The sequence below is a fragment of the Gracilinanus agilis genome, chromosome 2 (genome assembly GCF_016433145.1).
Source record: "Gracilinanus agilis isolate LMUSP501 chromosome 2, AgileGrace, whole genome shotgun sequence".
NCBI lineage: Eukaryota > Metazoa > Chordata > Mammalia > Didelphimorphia > Didelphidae > Gracilinanus > Gracilinanus agilis.
The window spans coordinates 670,870,125-670,891,866 of record NC_058131.1 but is presented as its reverse complement, the minus strand read 5'-3'; the positions used below and the strand labels follow the sequence as shown (position 1 = coordinate 670,891,866).

At 48.8% G+C, this 21,742-nt stretch overlaps 1 protein-coding gene across 12 annotated transcripts in view; it reads right to left on the bottom strand.

The window, feature by feature from the left end:
• CAMK2G (calcium/calmodulin dependent protein kinase II gamma) overlaps positions 1 to 21,742 on the bottom strand; it is a 72,233-nt gene that overhangs the window by 45,528 nt on the left and 4,963 nt on the right. For 11 of the 12 annotated variants that reach the window (XM_044659058.1, XM_044659057.1, XM_044659061.1 and 8 more), the window contains exons 2-3: positions 20,626 to 20,720; positions 7,668 to 7,727 (exon numbers count right to left, since the gene is read on the bottom strand). In XM_044659058.1, the coding sequence (XP_044514993.1) occupies positions 7,668 to 7,727; positions 20,626 to 20,720 (155 nt within the window). Of the gene's footprint in view, positions 1 to 7,667; positions 7,728 to 20,625; positions 20,721 to 21,742 lie in introns of those variants that run through there. The other variant, XM_044659069.1, reaches the window with a different exon arrangement.

Here is a 21,742-nt window from a genome sequence, read left to right as displayed (position 1 = left end):
AGAGAAAGAGAGAGAGAGAGGGAGGAAGGAAGAGAGGGAGGGAGGGGGAGATTGAGAGGAGGGAGGGAAAGGAAGAGGGAGAGGGAGGGAGGGAGGGAGGGAGAGAGACACAGAGAGAGAGAGAGATGGGGTGAGGGGCAGCTAGGTGGCTCAGGCCTAAAAATAGGAGGTCCTGGGTTAAAAACTGCCTCAGATACTTCCTAGCTGTGTGATACCCATCAAGTCACAACCCCCAATGCCTAGCCCTTACCACCATTCTACCTTGGAACCAGTAAGGGGATAGATTTAACTAGCTAGCTAGACAGACAGACCAGACAAACAGACAAATAAACTATATTCTAATATAATCGTTTTCCTTTGTAACCCTGTATATTTCATTTTATGCACTTAAAAACAGTATTCTGAGAAGGGGTCCATGGACTTCACCAGACAGTTCAAGGAATCCACCAAAAAGGTTAAGGACCCTTGTCCTGGAGCTGCAACCAAAACAGAAGAAAAGCAAGACCAGAGAGATTATATCTACTATGTACTCCGAGAAGGGGATGGCAAATCATTCCAGTATCTTTGCCAAGAAACCCCTAAATGGGGTCACAGAGATTTGGACACGACCAAACAACAATAGCAAATGTGCCAGGCCCTGCGTGGAGAGAGCAGAGAGAAGGTGGAGGCAGAAAGAGGTTACCTCCCCCACTCCTACCATGGTGAAATCAAGGACTTTGTTTAGACTACGGCTGATTTTGGAGGCTGACTGAACTGACACTGGAGTTGGGCATCTGACCTGCTCCATCCTTGCCCACAGCACCAGGTTTCTTTCCTCGGTGACTCACTCAAGAGGAAGTCATCTTCCTGATTCCCCAAGAGACAGGCTCTATTCTGTTGTGGATGGTCCTAGACATTATGATTTCAACATCTTAGGAGTGTTTATAGTATTTCAGCAATAAACATAACTATTTTTCTTTTAACTGTTAAAAAAAAAAAGAAAGAAAAAGAAAAAAGAAAAATGCTCCAAAAGCCTGGCCAAATCCCCAAACGTCTCTTCTGGATGCTGCCAACATTACCCTCACGCTGCTGCGTAGGCTTCCGGACTGACAAAGCCCCAGCCCAAAGTGGGATGCTTCTGCTTACAGCTCTCTTAAAATCATCCAACACCACCCTACATCTCTGCTAACAAACCTTTGTCAAAACAGCCAGCCAAGGGAGAGAACAAAGGGCAGGGATGCTGTCTGAAGGGCTCCCCCCAAGCCTTCCCAGCCACCACTGGTGGCCTTATCCCTTCTTGGCTGAGAGGGGCAGGAGGTAGCCTGCCATGAGCAGGTGTGAGCAGGAGTCCCCAGAGGCACTACTTTAGTAAGTGGTATTATCAAGGCGTTTTCTTCTTCCTTTTCTGCATTTTTATTTCTTGCCACACTCATCTTGAGCCTAATGGGCCCCAGGGTAAAGGCAGAGAGGGTAGAAATGGACACTGAGCTCTTTCTTAGCTGTGGAAGGCAGCCTAGGAAAGCGAAGAGATGTGGGCTTTGTGATCAAACCTTACCTCTGAGGCTCACTATCTATGTGAATAAGTCACTTAATAGTCACTAGGCCTCAGTTTCCTTATTTGTAAAGTGAAAGGATTGGTCTAGATGACCTTGGAGTGCCCTGACAGATCTATGATCCTAAGCTCTGATGCCTAATGGGTCCCAGGATGGCTCAGCCAATCACTCAGTCGGTATTTAATAAACTCTTATTATATGTCAAGGTACTATGCTAAGTGCTGAGGGTTCAAGGAAAATCCAACACAAAGTCCTTGTGTTCAGGGAGTTTAGTTTAGATTCTAATGAGAGAGACGACACACCAAAAAAAAAACCCCATACAGTAGAAGATACATACAGAATAAATGGAAAGTAATCTTAGAAGAAAGGGGCAGGAGGAATCTGGAAAGGGTTGGAAATCCTCCTGCAGACAGTGCGATCTGAGCTAATGGTAATGAGAGAGAAGGCAAAAGGAAAGGCTGAGATATAGAAGATGTAAGAGAAACCATTCCTTCACTGAAGAAAGCACTATAGCTTAGAGGCTCTAGTCAAAGGACTTGAGTTCAAATCCCACCTCTGACATCCTCTGTGTGACCTTGGGAAAGTCACCTTTCTTCCCAGGGGTTCAGTTTTTTGATCTGTCAAAAGTCAGAGGTTAGAAAGTGCTAAGTCTGAAGACAGGAAAGTCCTGGGTTCAAATTTGACCTCAGATACTTCCTACCAATATGACCTTGGGCCAGTCACTTAACCCCAACTGCCTAGCCCTATCCACGCTTCTGCCTTGGAACTAATATTTAGTATTGATTCTAAGTCAGAAGGTAAAAGTTAGAAAAAAAAAAAGTTAGGGGCTAGTCTAGAAAGGACTCCTGAGGTCCTTTCCAAGACTTTTTTTTTTTAATTTTTAAAATTTTTTAATTATTTTTTTATTTAAACTCTTACCTTTCCTCTTGGAGTCAATACTGTGTATTGGCTCCAAGGCAGAAGAGTGGTGAGGTAGGCAATGGGAGTCAAGTGACTTGCCTAGGGTCACACAGCTGGGAAGTATCTGAGGCCAGATTTGAACCTAGGACCTCCCGTCTCTAGGCCTAGCTCTCAATCCACTGAGCTACCCAGCTACCCCCCCAACTTTTTTTTAAACCTTTACCTTTCATCTTAGAATCAATACTGTATATTGGTTCCAAGAGTGGTATGGGCTAAGCAATGGAAATTAGGGGACTAGCCCAGGGTTAGATTTGAACTCAGGACACCTCCCTTCTCTAGGCTTGGTGCTCTATCCACTGAGCCACTTCGGTGTCCCCATCCTTTCCAATTCTCCATCAATGCCCCTGTGTTCTAACAGAGAATGGTGCCAACACATCTAAAGGTGACCCCAGGTTTTTGGACAGCTTAGTATCTTTCATAACAGCCTGGACTTCAGGACATTAGAAGAAGGCAGACCCCAGGGTGCAAATGCTCCATTTGGACTTTCCTGGGCAGTTAGCTGAGCCACCTTTCCCAGCTCTCAAAGCCTCACTTCTTACTTCTTTCCAATAGCTCCTTGGAGTTCATCAACCTGGCAACCAGCAGGCTTTAATTCCTAGGACAGATCGGACAGACACTTCTTGGGGAAGAGAGTGCGGAGAAAGTGAATCTCGGACCTCTTTCCCCAAACATTCCTACTGAAACCAGCCGCCTCTAAGCCTGAGCAGCCTCGACTCCAGCACCAATGTGCAATCCGGTCCCCTGGGCTGGTGGAGCTGGGAGAGGAGAGAGCTAAGAGGGTCACAGCCCTGCAGGATGGGGGCAGAGGGAGACAAAGAATGAATAAGAGGCACCAAGCCACCTCCTCTTCCCCCTTCAACGAGCCAGGTCAGAATCCATGGCAACGCCCCTGCAGTTCCCTCTGCCACATCTCCAAGAGGAGCCAAGCCCAAGCCTCATCTTCATTCTCAGCCTCATGCCCTCCCTCTCTCCCTCCCTTTCACCCGCTATTCACACAGGAACAGAGCCCCAGGCTAACACCCCTCCCACCAGCACAAGACACCAGGAGCAGTTCGATAATGGGGTCACCACACCAGCCTTTTGAGACACCCCTCCTGGCCTTTGCCCGTGTTGCCCACTGCCTCTGATAAGAGTAGAAGAATGCTAGAATGATCTGAAAGTCTTTTTTTTTTTTTTGACCGAGACAGGGGAAGAGAGCTGCCAAACTCATTAAAAACCAAATTATTGGGGGCAGCCAATTCAGGGGTTCAGTGGATAGAGAGCCAAGTCCAAAGACAGAAGGTCCTAGGTTCAAATCCGGCCTCAGATGCTTCCTAGCTGTGTGATCCTGGGCAAGTCACTTAATCCCCATTGTCTAGACCTTACAACTCTTCTACCTGGGAACCAATACATGGTATTGATTCCAAGATGGAAGGTAAGAGTTAATAAAAAAAAAGTCACATATTTGATTTCTATAACTATGGGAAGGAAGAAAAATGGTTAGAAAGTTGTTTTTTTAAATTCCAGATTGTTTTTCAGATACAATTGCATCACATCCTTTCCTGTTCATTTTTCTATTCTCATTATATTTCCTTGACCTTTTGGTGGAAACTCCATCACAGGTAAGTGACATGGTTTTGCCCTTTGTGCTCTCATCTCTCTTTCTCAATGAGAAGACATTTTATTTTTTAATTTTTCAGGCTTATAGGACTAAAATTAAGAGCTGGAAGGCACCTTAGAGATCATCTCCTCTAATAACTTCATGGATGAGGCAATCCAGGGAAGGTGAAGTAACTTTCCCAAGATCACAACATAGTCATTTGAATTCAGGACCTTTAACTCTAAATCCAACACATCACAGTTTTATATTAGTCATGAAATGCATTTCTCTTCACTCAAGGAGCACTGGACAGGGATGGGGGATTGGAAGAGGCTGCCCTTCAACACTGAAGCTTGTACTCCAAAGATTCACTCTGCTCTGGTACTCCTGGGTGGCCATCAAGGCTCACAACCCCTTTTTCTCCTGTGGAATAGCCTGTGGATATTGTTCTCTGGTCCAGATTCCCAGAATTCTCCCCTTTTCCCATTAAAATAAATAAGACTGATCGGGTCCAGTGCCTTCCAGGGCTAGGGAGTAGGGAACAGAAGAGAACCTCTCTTGAAAGACCACCCAAGAACTGGAGCATGTTCAGAACATGGGAGCCTATCAGCTTAAAGGTGTTGGTTCCATGGAACAGAGTACACCTTGGCACAACTTGGAGGAGCTGCCAATCTGCTGCAGGGTGTAATTCAAGCTGAAGATTTTGAGCGGTAAAGCCCTGCGTGGTTTGAGTTCTGGTTACCTCAGAACTGCTCCTCTCCCTGGGGCTCTGAGTGGGACCAGAGATCACCCATGTGGGTGCTCACCACCCTCGAAGCATCAGAGCTCAGATGGGCCAGCAGATGGAGGGCAAGGGTTCTGGCATTTTTTATCAGCACAGTACAGTGCAAAGAAGGCTGGGATCAGACAGAGGAGATCTAGGATCAAATCTTGCCTCAGACATCTAGTAGTGGTATGCCTATGCACAAGTCACTTATCAAGAAGCCCCCTAGAAGCAAGGCATTGGGTCAGGTGCTGGGGAAGAATAAAAGCTGATCCCTACTTATAGTCTAGTAAGAGATAAGATTATTATCAATAATAGGAATGAATACGATTACATGGCACAATGCCTGGCACACAGAAAATGCTTAATAATGATTGTTGATTGATGCTAAGACTTGGAGCCAACAAGCACTGGGTTTGAAACTCACCTCAGCCACTATAGTAATTATGTGACCCTGAGTGGATCATTTAACATTTCTGATAATATCTCAGTTTCTTATCTATAAAATGAAGAGCTGCAGTGCTCACCTCACCAGGTCCTTGTTGGGCTCAATAATGTATTTTGCAAGTGTTAAAGCACTATCGAAGTACCAGCTAGTTATTCTCTTTATCCCAGACCACAGAGCTTTGCAGCACTTAATAAATGGCTAGTTACTAAACTCTATCAAATTCTCACGGTGGCATAAATCTTCGGCAGGTCACCAGAGAGCCCTCACTTCTGCCAGGAGCCCAGAAGCTTGGCCCCAAAGGCACTGTAGAAGCCCCCAAAGTCTTCCGGCTATGGCTATGGAAAATTCCTTTCCCTTCCAAAGGACTTTTAAACCCAAACTCATGAGATGCTCCCCTGTGTCTCTCCCTCAAGACGGGGCCCTGGTTTCTGCTCAGACTTGGCAGCTGGCTTAATTTCTGGCCCCTTGTCAAGGAGCAGCAAAATCAAGGCCAATGATTTTGCCAAAGACTGTTTCAGCTGAACAATGTAAAATTTAACTGGAGTGGGTTGTGTCAGGCAAAACTGGGCAGGCTTTGGAACGGCAGACAATCTACTCCTGTTCCCCCCATCTCGGGAGGAGGGGATGGGGAGAGAGGGGGGGAGAATACTCCTAATTTTTCTCCTTCCTTGTATTTTGAGTCCAAGTTGCTCCGGGGCAGCTTGCTTTCCTGGCTCCGGGGGAACACAAACCCAGGCACCATGGAAACCCCTTGAGTGAGCATGGAACTGTAGCAGGAACAAAACGCTTTCAGGTACAGAAACAAAATCCTGACCCGTTTGAGGTGGCTAGGGGTGGCCCCTGCTGAGGGACACTGGCAGAAATAACCTACTGCTTGCAACGCCGAGAACCCTGGGAACTCAGCCTGACGAGGGAGGAAAGATGAGCCAGGAGACAAACAGGAGAGTGACAAGCACCCCTCATCTGAGAACAGGCCCCTGAAGGATCTGGGGAGCTCAGAGGCCCTCCCTGGGGCCATCTGTGGATCAGCAGAAAGAGCCCAAGCCAACATCTAGGGTCAAAAAGAGTGTCAGACATGGAGACCTGAATTGCATGAAAGGCAACAATATAATCTACATTGGACTATTTACTGGCTGGGGAGGCGGGGAAGGGAGAAAATCTGAATCCAAAAATATAAAAAGGCAGTTGCCAAAAATCATTTCTACATACAACTGAAAAAAATAAATCAATAATAATAATCTTTTTTTTTAAGTGTCATAAGCAGAAGACCTCCGTTTGAATCCTGGTTCTGCCTTGGGCAAACCACCTAATCTCTGTGGACCTCAGTTTCCTCATCTGTGAAACGAAGTGCCACTAAGATCACTTATGACTTTTAGGTCTATGATCCTATCATCTTGGCTTTTCTCACTGACTAAGCTCTAATTGTTGTTGTAGTTGAGTCATTTTTCAATCGTGTCTGACTCTTCATGACCCCATTTGGAGATTTGTTGGCAAAGTTATTGGAGTGGTTTGCCATTTCCTTCTCCACCTAATTTACAGAGGAAATTGAAGCAAACAGGGTAAAGTGACTTTTCCAGGGTCATACAGCTGGGAAATGTCTGAGGCCATAGTTGAACTCAGGAAGATGAGTCTTCCTGACTCCAGGCCTGGCATTCTATCCTTGCAACCAGTCTAGCTAAAATATTTTTGGGCAAATCTGAGCCTCTGTTTCCTCCTAACAATGAGGATGACAATATCCATACTACCTACTTCAGAGGATTGTGAGATTAAATGAGATCACAGGTTCAGAGATTTAGGAATAGAAGGGGCCTTAGGGATCCAAATCCCCTTTACCTCCCATTTTACAGATAAGGTAGCTGAAGCCTAGAGAAAAAATGATTTACCCAAGACCACACAGATTATACAAGATTAAATGACATTTTTTTTTCTACAAGACCATACTACTTTCCCTCATAAACGATATATACATATGCATATATATATAAATGTTAATTATGGGGATCCCATAATTGGAAATGAGGCCAATGTCCTTTTTTTAAAAACACAAAAGAGGGGGTCAATTAGATAGCTCAGTGGATTGAGAACCAGGCTTAGAGATAAGAGGTCCTTCTCATTTAAATCTGGCTTCAGATACTTCCTAGCTGTGTGACCCTGGGCAAGTCACTTAACCCCCATTGCCTAGCCCTTTCTGCTCTTCTGCCTTAGAACCAATACATATTCTAAGACAGAAGGTAAGGGATTCAAAAACAAAAACAAATACGTAAGAAAAGTCTAACCAGCTGCCAGAGGAAGAACACGTGTACAGACATCCCCAAAAGACAGGACTGTTTCCACCATCTCCCATAAACAGGCAAGTAACCAAGCAGCATACCCAAAAGCACTTACCAATGTTTGGGTGTTTCAAGAGCCGGCATATTCGAGCCTCCCTTTCTAACTTCTGGTGATCTGAAATCATGAGAGAAAAAACAAAGGAAGTCAAATCAACCATCTGTCCCCCCACAAAAAGATGTCGTGCCAGGCTTTCGCAGCATTTCCCCCTCTTCCAAAGAGCTTCTCCTTCTTGGAGAACACTCAAAGATTCGATCACCTATTGATGAATAACTTCTCTCCCTAGAGAAGTCTAGAGACCCCTCTTGGACCTCACCCCTTCCATGGAGTCAATTTGGCTGCTTTTCAATTCTATTTAAGGAATCATGGGACAGGACAAAAAGCCCTGGGTTGTGGGTCAGAGGACCACAGTTTCAATCCCATCTCGATGCTTTTTACTTATGTGGCCTTGGTTAAGTCTTCTTCTGTTTCTGGGGCTCTAAAAGATAGAGGATTATTATCCTAGAGGAAGTCTCTGAGGTCCTTTCGAGGTCTAGCTCTGTGATTTGGAGCCCAATGGATTCCAGGATCTAAAGGCAAGAAAGGCAGAAGTAAAGACTGGCCTACTGAAGATGCAAGGGTGACTGCTACAGGGGAAAAGATGGTACAATGGAAGTCAGAGGACATGGGTTCAAATCTCACCTCTGACACTTTTTCCTAGGCACCTCCCAGGGCCCATTTCCTTAACTATAAAGTCAAAGGGTTGGACTACTCTGAGGTCCATTTTCGATTAGGGAATGGTAAGAGCAAATGCCCAGGGGATCAATCTTTAGTTGTGTAGCACTTGAGCATAAAGAATGGGAGATTCTTTTTCCTCTGCTCATCACCTCCAGCTTTTTCTCTCTCCGTCTTCACCACTCTCTAGCACCAGCCCTCCAGGGTCCTGTTGCTCTGACATCTCTCTCCTAGCTAAACTGTACCCCCCCCACCCAGAGCCTTGCACCTCCCTACCCCTCTCGCTCCAAATTGATTTTTTCCAAAGGTACAAAAATCCCTAGCTCCAGCTCTGATCCTGAACTCCCATGATCTTCAAATCAGCATTCATTAAGCGCTTATTATGTGTAAGGTCCTGGGGGTTGGCGAAGGCTACAAAAAAAACCACCAAAGCAGTCCTTGCTTGAGGAGCTTACATGGGTCCCTAAGGAAAACCCTTTATGTCCAGCTCAAAAATCCATGCTTCATTAAACCCTCCACCATCCTATCCTGTCCATCAGCTACCCCAAACCCTACGGAGCTCCGGTGTGCTATATCACTGGAAGGGATTGGGTGTATTATCACTCCTCCCTGACGAGGTAAGCCCTTGAGAAGTGGCTCTGATCCACGGAAGGAGTGGAAACAGGCAGAGATGAGGATTGTGTCCTTACTGGCTGGCTAATCCTGCCCAGCTGCAGATCCAGATCAGCCCCTTCCCGCCCCCAGGTCTTTCTGGGATATGGCTAAGGGAGGGCCCCACGAACCCCATCGATCCCAAGCAGGGGCAAAGGGAGATGGCCAGGGCGATCGTGGAGTGGAGAGAGTGGCTCCTGAATTCATGCACTCAAGTTTACAGCATGATAAGTAGCTTTGACTCTAGGAGCCCACCTCTTCCCAGGTGGGAGTAGGGAAAACATCCAGGACCATCCCCTGCCTTGCCAGCAGGCTTGGTGTACACTGAAGCCGCGGGTCCTCTTCCTCCTTCCCAATCTCCATCACTGCCCTTTTGACAGATTCCCGGTGCCTGCCTGCCTGCCCCCCAAGCCATTGTGGGCAAGAGAGCGGCTTGGGATGCAGGGGCTGAGGGGGAAGGCCCAAGGAGATTAATGCTTATCTCCTCACTTAAGTCTCTTACTAGCTAATGGTTACAGCCCCAAAGCAGCATCGGCACTAAAAATAAGGGAGCTCAGGCATTACTGGTGAGTCAGAATGGGAAAGGGAAGGGCTATGCTTACTCCCAAGCAGGGAAGGAAGGAATGGGGACCAGAACAGAGCCTTGGCTTCCCGTGCCTGGATCTATAGCCCTCCACACCCTCCCTTTGGTCTGATGCTCAGGCTATAGGGCGCCAGGCAACGTTCTCAAGCTAAGGTAACTCAAACAACAGAGCCCATCCTCCAGATCACCCCAAGAAGGACTTCCCTGGACCACTTGGCCTCAGGACTGCGTTTTGTCTGTACTCTCTTTCCATGACATGGGTCCTAGACCTAGGCAGGCTCTGCGTAGGGTTCCAATTTGGAGGCAGGGGGAATAGAGAAGGGGAAGGTTACAAAATTCAAGCCAACATTTTGTCCCCCACACAAGGTGCTATGCCAGACTCCGAGGATATAAAGACAAAACTGAAATGACCACTGGCCTCGGCAGGCTTAAAAACAAGGGAGGAGGAGGCAGAGTGTACTGACAAGTGGGGCAATCCCCTGAACCTTAGGCAAGAGCTTAGAAGGGTACTGTAAGAGCCAGGCTGAAGCCTAAGCAAAGGAAGAGCAAGACTGGCCAGCCTTGACCTTAAGCCTGGGCAGTGAGTGGCTGGTCACCCATGGGGGCTCCTAAAGTGAGAGAGCAAGAACTCCAACCCTGATGTAAGATTCAGGCTCTCTCTAAAGACCTACCCTCCACCCTCCTCTATGTTCCCCATCATGTCTGGGGCTTCTTCCTCCCCATTTTGGGTGGGGAAAACCCCAAGGCTCACTATGTCAGTAGCTCGTGGGTAGAAGATTCTTTCAGGAGCGGGGGCTGCTCTGCCAGGATGTGAAATCCCCTCTTGTTCCTAGCCCCCAGGAAGCCCAGATGTCCGCTGGGATCACTCTGCTTCCTCAGCCCCTTGGATGGCAACGCTGTGGCATGCGGCTGCCACAAGGATGCTTTGCGCTCAATGAGCCGTGTGGTTTCTGACTACCACACACTTGCTACCCTCTACCCTGCATAAGCCCAGCCATCTCTCCAGCAGCTCCAGCTGTTATCTCCTGTCTCCCCCCCTCCCCAACCCCTCCACACTTCCTGTCCTACAGCAACCCCCCAGGGCTGCTTCTGTGGCTGGGAAAGAGCTAAGTGCTCCACCCCAGAAGCAGCTGCATTTCAGGAACCAGTAATGGTGGCTAAAAGAGCCAGACAGCCCTTCGACTCCAGGGCTACCTGGGCCATCCCCATTTCTACCCTCCCTCCTCTCCCCTGCAGGGCCTGAAGGCAGTGGGCTGCATCTGGTCCAGCAGGGGGGAGGGGAGAGGGAAGCTACAGCATCCCGGTCCAAGGGTCATTCTGAGCACTCTAGATCTTCTGTTACTCAGACTGGTTTAGTTCCGCCCCTTCCCTTCCTGTCCCATCCTAACCTCCTTCCCAGCACTGTTTCAGAGGGCACAGGCTCCCCCTGCTAGGGGCTAGGACAGTCCATGCTTCTGGGGCTCCCCCCTCCATCCAAGCTCTTCGACCCGCCCCCCACCACAGCCCAGCCCCCACCCCAACCCCTTCCTGTTAAAAAAAACAGCCACTTCCCGCTTCTGCTTAGCTGTTTCCTGCCGCCTGTGTGCTATTGCCATTGTAGGGACCCATGGCTGGCCCTTCAGCCCAGCTCCAACCACAGCCCACTGTCCCCTCTGCCTGTCCCCCCCCCCCCAGAACCACAGCAGCAGCTTCTGCTTTCCGTGCACATTAGACACCTACGCTCCCCCTCCTGAAGGCCCAGGGCTGAATCCCCGCTTTATGCCCATCCTAGGTCAAGTTGGAGCTCTGGGGAAATGGAGGGGTTAGCAAATCTCCCCACTTTTCCCATCCATCTAGCTCTGCAGCACCAAGGATCAGCAGCAGCCCTCCCTGACAACTCTGCTGCTCACACTGCCTGAAGAAAAGGCCCAGAAAGAACCCGGCAGGTTCATCTTTACCAGGAAGGGGTTAGGCAGAGAAGGAGCAGCTCTGTCCTCTGAGCAGTCATCTCTCCACCCAGAGGAAGGCTCTTTTACTCGAAAGAATATCTGGAATTAGCCAGGCTAGGTTCAAGTCGTTGGGAGCTCGAGTGAAAACCTAACTTCCCAGGTCTGTTTCTCCTCTGGAAAAGGAAAGGGGGGACTAGATAACCTCTGAGGTCCTTTCCAATTCTGTTCCTAGGAAGGAGGGAACAAGTATTTATTAAACGCCAACTATGTGCCAGGTACTGTACAAACACCATCCTGTCTGATCCTCACAGAAACTCTGGGATGAGGGGGTTATTATTAACCCCATTTTACAGAGGGAGAAATGGAGGAAACAGAGCCAGATTTGAACTCAGATCTTCTTGACTCCAGGCCTAGAGTTCTATCCATGGAAACATCTAGCTGCTTCTGTGACTCAAAAATCGAGGTGATGCACAGGATGTGAAGTGAGAGGATCTTAGTTTAAATCCTGGCTTTGCCACTTACTGCTATATGACTCTGGGGAAATTTGTGAGCTCCCTGTTCCTTAGTTTTCTCTTCTGTAAAATGGGGACAACACAGACACTACCCAGCTCATAGTACTTTGTAAATCTCTAAATCTCGAATTGCTGTATAAATACTGGCATCCTCGCTTCGGGTAGATTCTGACCCTCCCTCCACATAGGGCCCTAAAGGAATGGGTACCAGCCCCCCTCCCCTTCCAGCTTGGACGTCAGGACTCTTGAGCTCTCATCCTGGCTCTGCCCTTTATGGACTATGTGACCAGACTCCCTGTGCCCCCAATACACACACACGCACACACAATTCCGTGGCTGGGAGGGGGCTGATGTGGATCACAAGAATTCTTCTCCTGCCCCCTCAGTGCCCACAGAAGCTACGTAAGCAGCATGCCATGATTCAGTGCTGAGAGCTGGGCCCTTGAGCATTCACCAGATCCAGGCATTGCTGAGGTCACTTCCAGAACCATCAATCTACTTCAGTTTTCTCCAAGAGTACCACCCATCCTCTCTCCCGAGCCCAACCCCCTCCGACAGACTGCTCTAGAGGGCAGGACGAGGGTTTCACAGGGGCCCAGTGTCTTAATCCAGCTTTCCCAGCAGCTTGTAAGCAGCCCACTGGCCCTGGGCACTGGGCAAGAGGAAATCACAAGGCTTAATCCGATAGCTCTCCCGACCACAACACATCCCCTCCTCATCGCTCCCCACCCCAGTACTGTGACATCCTCTTCATCATGGTCCCCACCCCGAGTCAGTTCCTGTGAGGCACAGTCTACCAGTGGTCTAATGAAAGATGGTCTAATGTCTCCTGTTCCTTTTCTATTCCCCACGGCACTTAGAACACCGTTAGAATGCTGCCCAAGGATCTGGCAAAGGTCTGTGACTTCATCGGTGCTGGGAAAACTCCCCGTGTGGAGGCTATGGCCAGAAATGAATCCCAACCCATCTACGAAAGTCAGAGGATCATTCATCCGGTCCCAGGCTGACTCCCTGCCTCATTTTCCAGATTAGAAAACAGAGACCCAGAGGTGTAAGGACGGAGCAAAACAGGGTCTCCGACCCAGTTCCTCTGAATTAAAATCCAGTGGTTTTCCCTCTGCACCAAGATGGCTCCATTGAATAGCCTCCTCAAAGTACAAGCCTCTTGGAAGATGTTAAATGATTTGTGTAAGGTCACATAGCTACTGAGACAGAAGTGGGATTTGAACCCAGGACTTTCCAATTCCTAAGTCCAACATTCTTTCTACTGTACCATATATTGACTGATTGAATAAGGAGCGGGGGGAGAGGTGTTCCTCTCTCTCCCCAATCTGTAGAGCCTTTTCTCTCAATGGGACACCAATCTCAGCACGTTCGCCCCAATGGCTGGCAGGTTTAACTAAAGAAGGTGTACCTAAGGAGAGAGGGAAGGGGCTCCCAAGGAGTGTTCCTAAAACTAGAAGCCTTCTAAACTAGCTACTAGAAAAATCTCTGCTGCTCCATGATCTGCCAGAAGGGAAGGGAAGGGAAAGGAAGGCAATGGAAGGGAAGGCCCCACCTCTGGCCATCACCAGGTGCTGGACAGAAGGACAACATTCTAGCTGCCTCTAGAGGGTGCTGTCCATCAGGGGCAAAGGAAGGGTCAGCTCCTGGGTTCCTAGGCCAGGGGATTCTGGTGTCAAGAGTCTCTGCTGGCTGCTTGGGCAACATTTCCTTCACGGTAACCAGCCTGCCCCAAGTAAAGCATCCCAGGAAGGCAACCCTAAAAATAACTCCTCCCAGGCCAGCAGCAAGCAGAGGGGGAGGGGAAAGAATCAAGAAGAGGGGAGCAAGGGGAGGCTTTGGTTACTAGGGGCCCAGAAGAATGAATGAGACTTTAGGGAGCAGAGAATAATGAGAAGACCAAACCTAGGGGCTGGTACAGACTAGAAAAGAGAAGGGACCTTTGGACAGGAAAGAAGGGTTGGCTCCATCATTGTGGTCAGACCTCCAGGCACGGATGGATGATGAGACAGATGCCAGGGATGGGACAGGAAGACCTTTGGTTTGAGCCGAGGGTCGATGTCCCTAGGGATGGGCCTATAATTTGGTGGTGGAGGGGCACGGGAAACATCGGGATCAAGGGCCGAGGAGTTGAGTGCTGGATTCTCCGGACCAGCCAACGACAAATACCCGGCCAATGAAACCTCTTGGTAGCACAGACCTGGAGCTGCTCTCTCTGGCTGTGGGCAGATGGCAAAGGCCCTCTGCCGAGAGGTACTTAAAAGGTGCAAAGTGCCAAGCTGCTGCTGTCACCAGCTTCTCTGGCACCCAGAGTACCAGGCACCCGGGTGTCTGCCAAGGCTCTCTAGAAGAGACGGGGTGGGTGGGAAGGGGTGGGCTGGCAGGTACACACTGCATCGACTCCTACCCCTAACATGAATCAGTCCTTTCCCTTCTGTCCCCAAACTCAGCCTGAGAATCGGGCTGGTTCTCACCTCTACAGGGCCCGGAGGCTCAGCCCATCCCTTTCAATGGCCACACTGTGCCAGGCAATCAGAGCAAAGTCCAGCCCGGTCCTTCACGCCAGCAGCTTCTATCTAGACCGCTCCTTTACAGGACTCAACTGGAAACGTGCTAGGCTAGATCGACACCAGAAGGGGCTCTAGAGCAGCTCTAGGATAGCTCGAGGATGGAGAGATGGGATTAGGAGAATGGAATCCAATTCCGCCCAGTGTGTGCCGGTCCCAGATTCTGCCCCATCCTTCTCCACTGCTTGGCAACTCAAGATAGCCAGCCTATCCAGTACAAGCCTGCACAGGAACGAGGTAGAACAAAGCAGAACTGAGAGCGTCCTGGGGAACGGCTTCCAGATCATGGTACTTCCCATCCCCGGGAACACAAAAGGACCGGTGGGGTCACACTCTTTGCCTTCCCCCCTTTCTCTTCCAATATCAAAGCCCTATTTGAACCCTGTCTCAGAGATCACACATCCTCGTCCCCCAAATTTTCCAGTCTCTCGTCCAAATCTATCACAAACTTTTCTTTCTTTTCTTCCCTCCATACTCCCTCCAACCCCCTATCCTCAGCAGGAAAATAGCTCTCAGAGATGCCACAAGGGACACAAATGTCATGGGGGCTACTCAGGCCAACTTGAAGGGGGTGGAGACTTTTTGCTGGCACCACCCAGACAGATCCCCTTTCAGGCCCAAGGGCCAGCTGGGCCGGTGCAGAGACAGTCTCATCCCTTCTTATAGCCAACACACCACAACTGGCCCATGGCAGCCTCAAACGGTGGCAGGCCGACCAAAATGGGGACACAGGCCTGGGTGTACAATCACAGATCCATCCCGCCTGCCCTCGCGCTCACATACACGTCTGGGCCCTTCCCTACCCGCAGGGCCAGCTATCCAGGCTGGGGGAGATGGCAGAGTAGCAGGTGAAGCCAAGGCCCCGTCTGGCTGTCAAACTCCAGAGACCCACAGGACAGGAACGCTCCTCGCTGCCCCGCTGGTGTTGCCCTGAGCACCCCCCTGGCCAGCTGCCCCAGCACACCGGGGGTGGAGGGATGGGGGAAGAATCCCACGGGCTCCCCACAAACCCCAACCGGCCCATAGGCATGAAGCAAAGACAGAACAGAGTCCCTCTTCCTGCCTTCCCTTCGAGTCAGATGACCTCTCGGAACTGCCTGCCATTTTTAACATTTTTATTCCACCCTTAACAAACAGCAAAGAAAAGTCCATTTCCACAGGCATGGTAGAAGAGAAATGAATTGTACGTCAAACTTTGGGTCTCTGTTATGTACAGCTTACTCATCTGTTTACATATATAATAAATTCAACATGTAACTTTCAAAGCTGTTCTGCAGTCTGGAGTTGTTACACTCCTACTAGGAAAGGTCTGACCAGCCTGGTTCTATCAGAGGGGGGCTCTCTGTTCCTTAGGCTTGTCTCAGAGGGCTAAGAGACCTCGGAGGAAGGACCCACCCCATCCTCCCCATCCTCCCCATCCTCCACCAGGGAGCCTCCCTGAAATCCTTCCCACAGTTATCTGCTATCAAAACTCATCAATCAAGCAATGAGCATTTATTAGGGACCTACTATATGCCTGGCACTGTGCTTGCTGAAAGACAGAAGTAAATGGGGGGGCCTAGCTAGGTGGCTCAGTGGATGGAGAGCCAAGCCTAGAGATGGGAGGTCATGGGTTCAAATCTGGCCTCAGACACATCCTACCTGTGTAAGCCTGGACCAGTCACTTCACCCACATTGGCCTAGCCCTTACCACTCTACTGCCTTAGAACCTTGATACACTGTATTGATTCTAAGACAGAAAGTAAGGGTTTAAAAAAGAAAAAGAAAAAAAAAAAAGAAGTGAATGAGTCTCTGCCCTCAAGAACACTCTTCATCTGTTTAAGCCTTGGGCTACAGGATCAAAATAGGAGGCCCTTGACCTCAAATTTGTCCCAGTCAAGAAGAAGCAACCATACAAATCTATATAAAGGCCAGCAACTTAATAAACCTGAATCCACTCTCAGTGGACAGCCCACATAAGACTCCACTTCCTCCCACCAAACTAATCCACAACGACGACGACGAGCCTCAGATGCCCCAGCCATTCAAGAAGACTGAAGACCAAAAAGGGGAAGAGTCCTAATTCTTGACTACAGGGACAAGAGAATATCAGAGCTGAATGAAATTTAAAAACAACAATACTAATAAGAGTATTTTAAGCCTCTGGTCTAACTTTCTCATCTTATAAACACGATGAAAATAGAGGCCCAGCAAAGGGACAAGACTTTCCCAAGGTCACACAAGTAATAATTAAGAAGGCTAGGATTTAAATCCAAGTTCTTAAGATTAGGACTCTTCATTATCACACCATGCAGACTCATCCACCCACATGCAAGGATTCAGGGAAGCTATGGTTTTCCCAATTCCTCTAGCCCAGGCAACCAGATTGGATGTGCCCCAGAAGGAATCCTAAAACCTTAGATTTAGGGCCATGAAGAACACTGGTTGTTATTTTGAATCCCCAACAATAGTGACTGCTATGTGTGGGTTTTTCTTTTTTGTCCCGACCGGAGATTTTAATTAATATAAGGAATTCCCAATAAGAAAACTCTTTCTACCAATACAGTCTATCACCAGCTTTCCAATTTAGAGTGCCTGGGCACTGGAAGGTTAAGTAACTTTCCAAGGGTCACATAGCTAGTAAGTGTTCAAGAGGTGAGACTCCCATGACTGCCTGAGACTGGCTTTCTATCCACCACACCACAATGACTATTCTAGTCTATTATCTGGAGAGTTCTACACCTTCTCTGTCTTCCCAGGTCAGTTGAACTGCAAATAGAAGGGAAAAAGGAACAAAGAAAAAAAAAAAGAAAACAAGGAAATCTAGGTGATACAGCAACCAATCTCAGACCCCTGCCCCCCAGAATGGCTACCCAAGCCCCCACTCTACCTGCATGCCCACCATGGCCCAGGCACCGAAATCCAATACCTGTTTAGCCCCAGGCAAACAGTAAAGAGGTGAAATCCAGCCCTAGCTGCTCTAGCACCTTTATAAAATATACAGCGTAAGCCGAGAGGCTGCAGGATAACCACAGCCCTTACTCCAAGGCCCATGGGGCAATAACACAACGTGGCACCCATCCCAACCCTCACTCAGGGTCTCTAGCCTACCCTGCCCTCTCCCTTCCTTTACTCAGTAAACATTCTTATAGTATTACTACCCTGCAATGTATCCTCTGGCTATGCTACTCTGCTATAATCCCATCCCAATATCCCAACTACTCCAAACCCAATCCATGTTGGTGCTACCAAATGAACATCCTCTCCTCCCTAAGTTCTCATTCAGGATATCCTCACTCTTGGCCTCTGTGCCAATCATAATGGACTGGCTCTCTAAATTCTTCTGTTCCACAGCTTCTTGGCACACATACACACACTCCCTCCCAGGGCATCGTCCCCATCAGGGCACAACAGTCCCAAGAGAGAACAACATGGTACCCTAGCTCACATTCCTACAGAAACTAACTTAACTAGAATTCTTTTTCAAAGGGGGGAAAAAATAAAGCCTGGGTCAAAACATAAGCCAGTTTGGGACCCCACCAGGGCTTGAGGGAAAAGTCCTGGTTTAGGATAGTTGATAAGAGATAAAGAGGAAAGAGGCAAGAGAGCAGAAAAAGACATTTCTCTACCACCTCAGGGCAGCCTTGGGGTGTGGGAGTGGGGAGAGAGAAAAAAGATGGAGCTTCACTGCAGTTCAGGTCAAATAGAGCAGACAGCTCCCCCAAATCAGATCTATCGTCACAGGACTCAACTCCCAGCTGTCCTTCCCTTCCTGAGCTCCTGGACAAGAAGAGGGCACCGTCAAGAGGAGAGAGGGACATTGCATCATCAGCTGGAGACACCAGACACCAGGGTCCCATTTCTGAGGGCACTGGGACTTTGCTGTTTGTTGCTAATGAGTGATGCATCCATTCCCAGGATAGAGAATGTCTGCAGGGGGAAGGAGTGGGGTGGGAATGAAACAGTGTTTCTGTCCCAGCCCACACTGCCCCTGCAGAGGGTAGGAGGGCACCCTGGCCACCCACATGTTTCTATGGCAACCATCACCCTGGAGCCAAGATGCCCAAAGAAAAAAGAAACCAATGAACAAGTGAACTTGGTAGCAAATGCTTAGGACCAAGCAAGGGATGGGCAGATAGGATGTGAACAATATAAAATGACAAATCTGGGCATCTCATTCTTCTCTAGAATCCACCACCAGAAAGTAGCCAGTCCCAGAGGAAACTGTCCATGTTGAAGGATCAGAGGACCCCCCACTTCCTTAGAATCTCCTAGGATATTCTTTTTTCTATGTCTCAAAGCCCTGGGATGCTGACAATACTGGTCAGTCCTCTCCAGCTCCCTTCAATCCTATGGCCTGACAATGGGGCACTAACATTGCAAAAAACATATATTAAGCATCTACTAGGTACTAGGTACTGGGGATACAAAGACAAAAATGAAACCATCCTGCCCTCAAAGAGTTTACATTCCACTCTGTTAATTCCAGAGTTCCCCATTCCCTAGTATAACAATTACTAATCCTGATACAGTGCTTTAAAGGTTTACAAAGTCCTTTAATTACACATAAGCTTCACAAAACCCTGTGAGGTAGTTTACTACTGTTAACATTATCATCCCCATTTTACAGATGAGACTTAAGAGGAAGTTAAGTGACTTCCTCCCAGTTATATTCTCAAATGTCAGCACCAAGATTTGAACCTGGGTCTCTCCTGACTAGTTTCTCTTGGAACACAACAATCCCAAGTGTTCTTTGTACAATAACCCCTCTATGCAACCCATTTCAGGGTGCTATCCCTGTGTTGCCTTGTTGAACTTCAAATCACCCTCCTGCTTCTGCTGCCTCGAAGCTATATCCTGGAGTCCTCATCACACCTGATCCACTAAACATCTGTACATAATTATTCCTTCACTGGATCTAGTCATTTACCAATCACAAAGTCTCTCCCTTCTTTCGAGGACTGCACAAATCGGATGCCAGGAAGCTGGTATATACCAACAGTGAGATTAGAAATAGAGCTGATCTGGCGATGTGATAATAATCCTTAGACCTTGTCTTCTCTGGCCTTGAGGAAAGTCTCCACAGTCGGTCTCTGAATCATATCCCCTGCTTCGGAGAGCTCCAGCCCCTCTAACCCATTACCATAAGGCAAGAGAAGCTCATGAACTCTCTGTCTCTCTTCATCTGAGTCCGAGTCTGAGTCTAAGTCTCTGTCTCTCTCCGTCTCTCTCTCTCTGGTTCATGAGGTAACCAACCTCCGCCCAGGAGAGATTGCATCTGCGGCTGCATCACTAACTTGGTAATTTGATCAAAAAAAAGCAATCCAGTTCATCTGGCAGGATTTGTTCCCGAAGAGTCCTTGCCAATACCAGCCTCCCCTGATGTTTACAGATTTTTTTCCTCTTGGGAGTCCGTTTGGCTGCGTGGTGGGCAGGGGTAGGCAGAAAGTATCCAAGCTGCTCATTTACTGCAGTTTCAACCTTAAGCACAACTTGGGAGGGGGAGGATTGTGTGTGGAGGACAGCTCTAGAATCACTGCCCATGACCTCAGTTAATCAGTATTAGGGGGGATCTTTCCTCACATTCATCAAATTAGGGGACCCTTGCTTTATGCTACCTGTAACCAAGTTCTACATTTCTCCCCAAAACTTGAGGTTAACACCACCATGTCTCCCTTCTAAGGATCAAACTCCCTCATCTGTCGGAGCCTTCTAGTGTCCCAGGCACCCACCCTTGTGAGAAGTGACCACCACTTCTTCATTCCTTCTTCCATCCCAAAGGCCTCTAAGGCTTCTCCTCCCTAAACAGATGAACTCTCTGGATCAGTTCCCCAGATATTCACTTCTATTCCAAATTCCAATAATCACCTCCTCCATCACCAACTTCTGTTCCAACCATCAAACTCTATGAGGTCAGGTACCCACCCCTTCAGGGGATAAAGATCAAGATGAATCAAGCTATGACCATTTACTAGGGACCTACTATGTGCCTGGCACTGTGCTAGGATGTAAATTTAGAAGTGAATGAGTCTCTGCCTTCAAGGAGCTTCCATCCTACTAGATGGTCCATACACTCACCTCGGGCTGAGAGCTTCTTGGTGTTAATGATTTTTGCTGCATACTCCTGAGTGGAGGTTTTCTTGACACATCTTCGGACCACAGAGAAAGCGCCCCTGGAAAGAAAAGAGAGCAAGAACTGGGACAAAGACTGGAGTAGAATGACATATTTATTTACACCTGATCCCGAGACAACATTAATGCCCTCCAACCAAGTTTTAGATCAGAATGACAGGAGTCTAATAACCACAGCTATCCACTCCTGACAGCGGCTCCCCCAACCCTAGATTAGGAAAATTGCCTCTTACTTGATTCTCCATCCACCCAATGGCACCTCCCTACCTGAGCATTCATGACAAAAAGCCTTATGATTTAGACTTGTGTCAAAAGAAATATTCCCCTTCACCCTAGCCCTTTATCTGACCCTGAGGCAAAGAAACAACTCCGCTTTCAGGCTCCCAGGTGTGTGAGATTGGTGGGTAATGTTCTTAACACACACCTGATGCATTCAGAGCAACCCTGCATTCCGGGGAGGAGAAGTAAAGAGGGAGATAGGGGCAAAGGTACCCTCTCCCACTCAGAAAAGTCATCACTGGGAACCATAGGCAATCTGGGAGATGGAACTGCCAAAGGAAAATCCAATCTCCCTCATCCACGGGAGAAAGGAAGCTCTAGCATCAGGGGAGAAGAGAGAGGCCCGAGGGCCCTTAGGGTCCTCATCACGTCCCACCAAAAGAACTGTATCCCAGCTTAGGCAGGCAGCAGAGAAAAGGAAGGAGAGCCCTCCCAAGCGGGGCAGGAGCCCCAGCTGTCAAGGGCAGGGCTGCAAAGTCTCTCCCTTCTTTCTCTCTTTCTCCTCCGTCCCCCCTCCCCCCGAGAAAGCCCTCCAGCTTTCCAAGCCCAGTTCCCCTCGCCTCTGTGGGAACAGGCTGGGGGGGTAGGGCGGGGGCTGCAGTGGCCAGGTTGGGGGGGGGGCGGGGAAGGGAGGCTGAGGCTGCAGCAGCGGCAGCGGCGGCGGCAGCAGCAGCGGTAGCAGCAGCGGCAGGCAGCGGCAGCTCGGTGCCGTGCGGAGGGGAGGGGGATGCTGCGGCTGCGGCGCGCGGCTCCCGGGACCACTGCAGGGAGGTGGGGGGGGCGG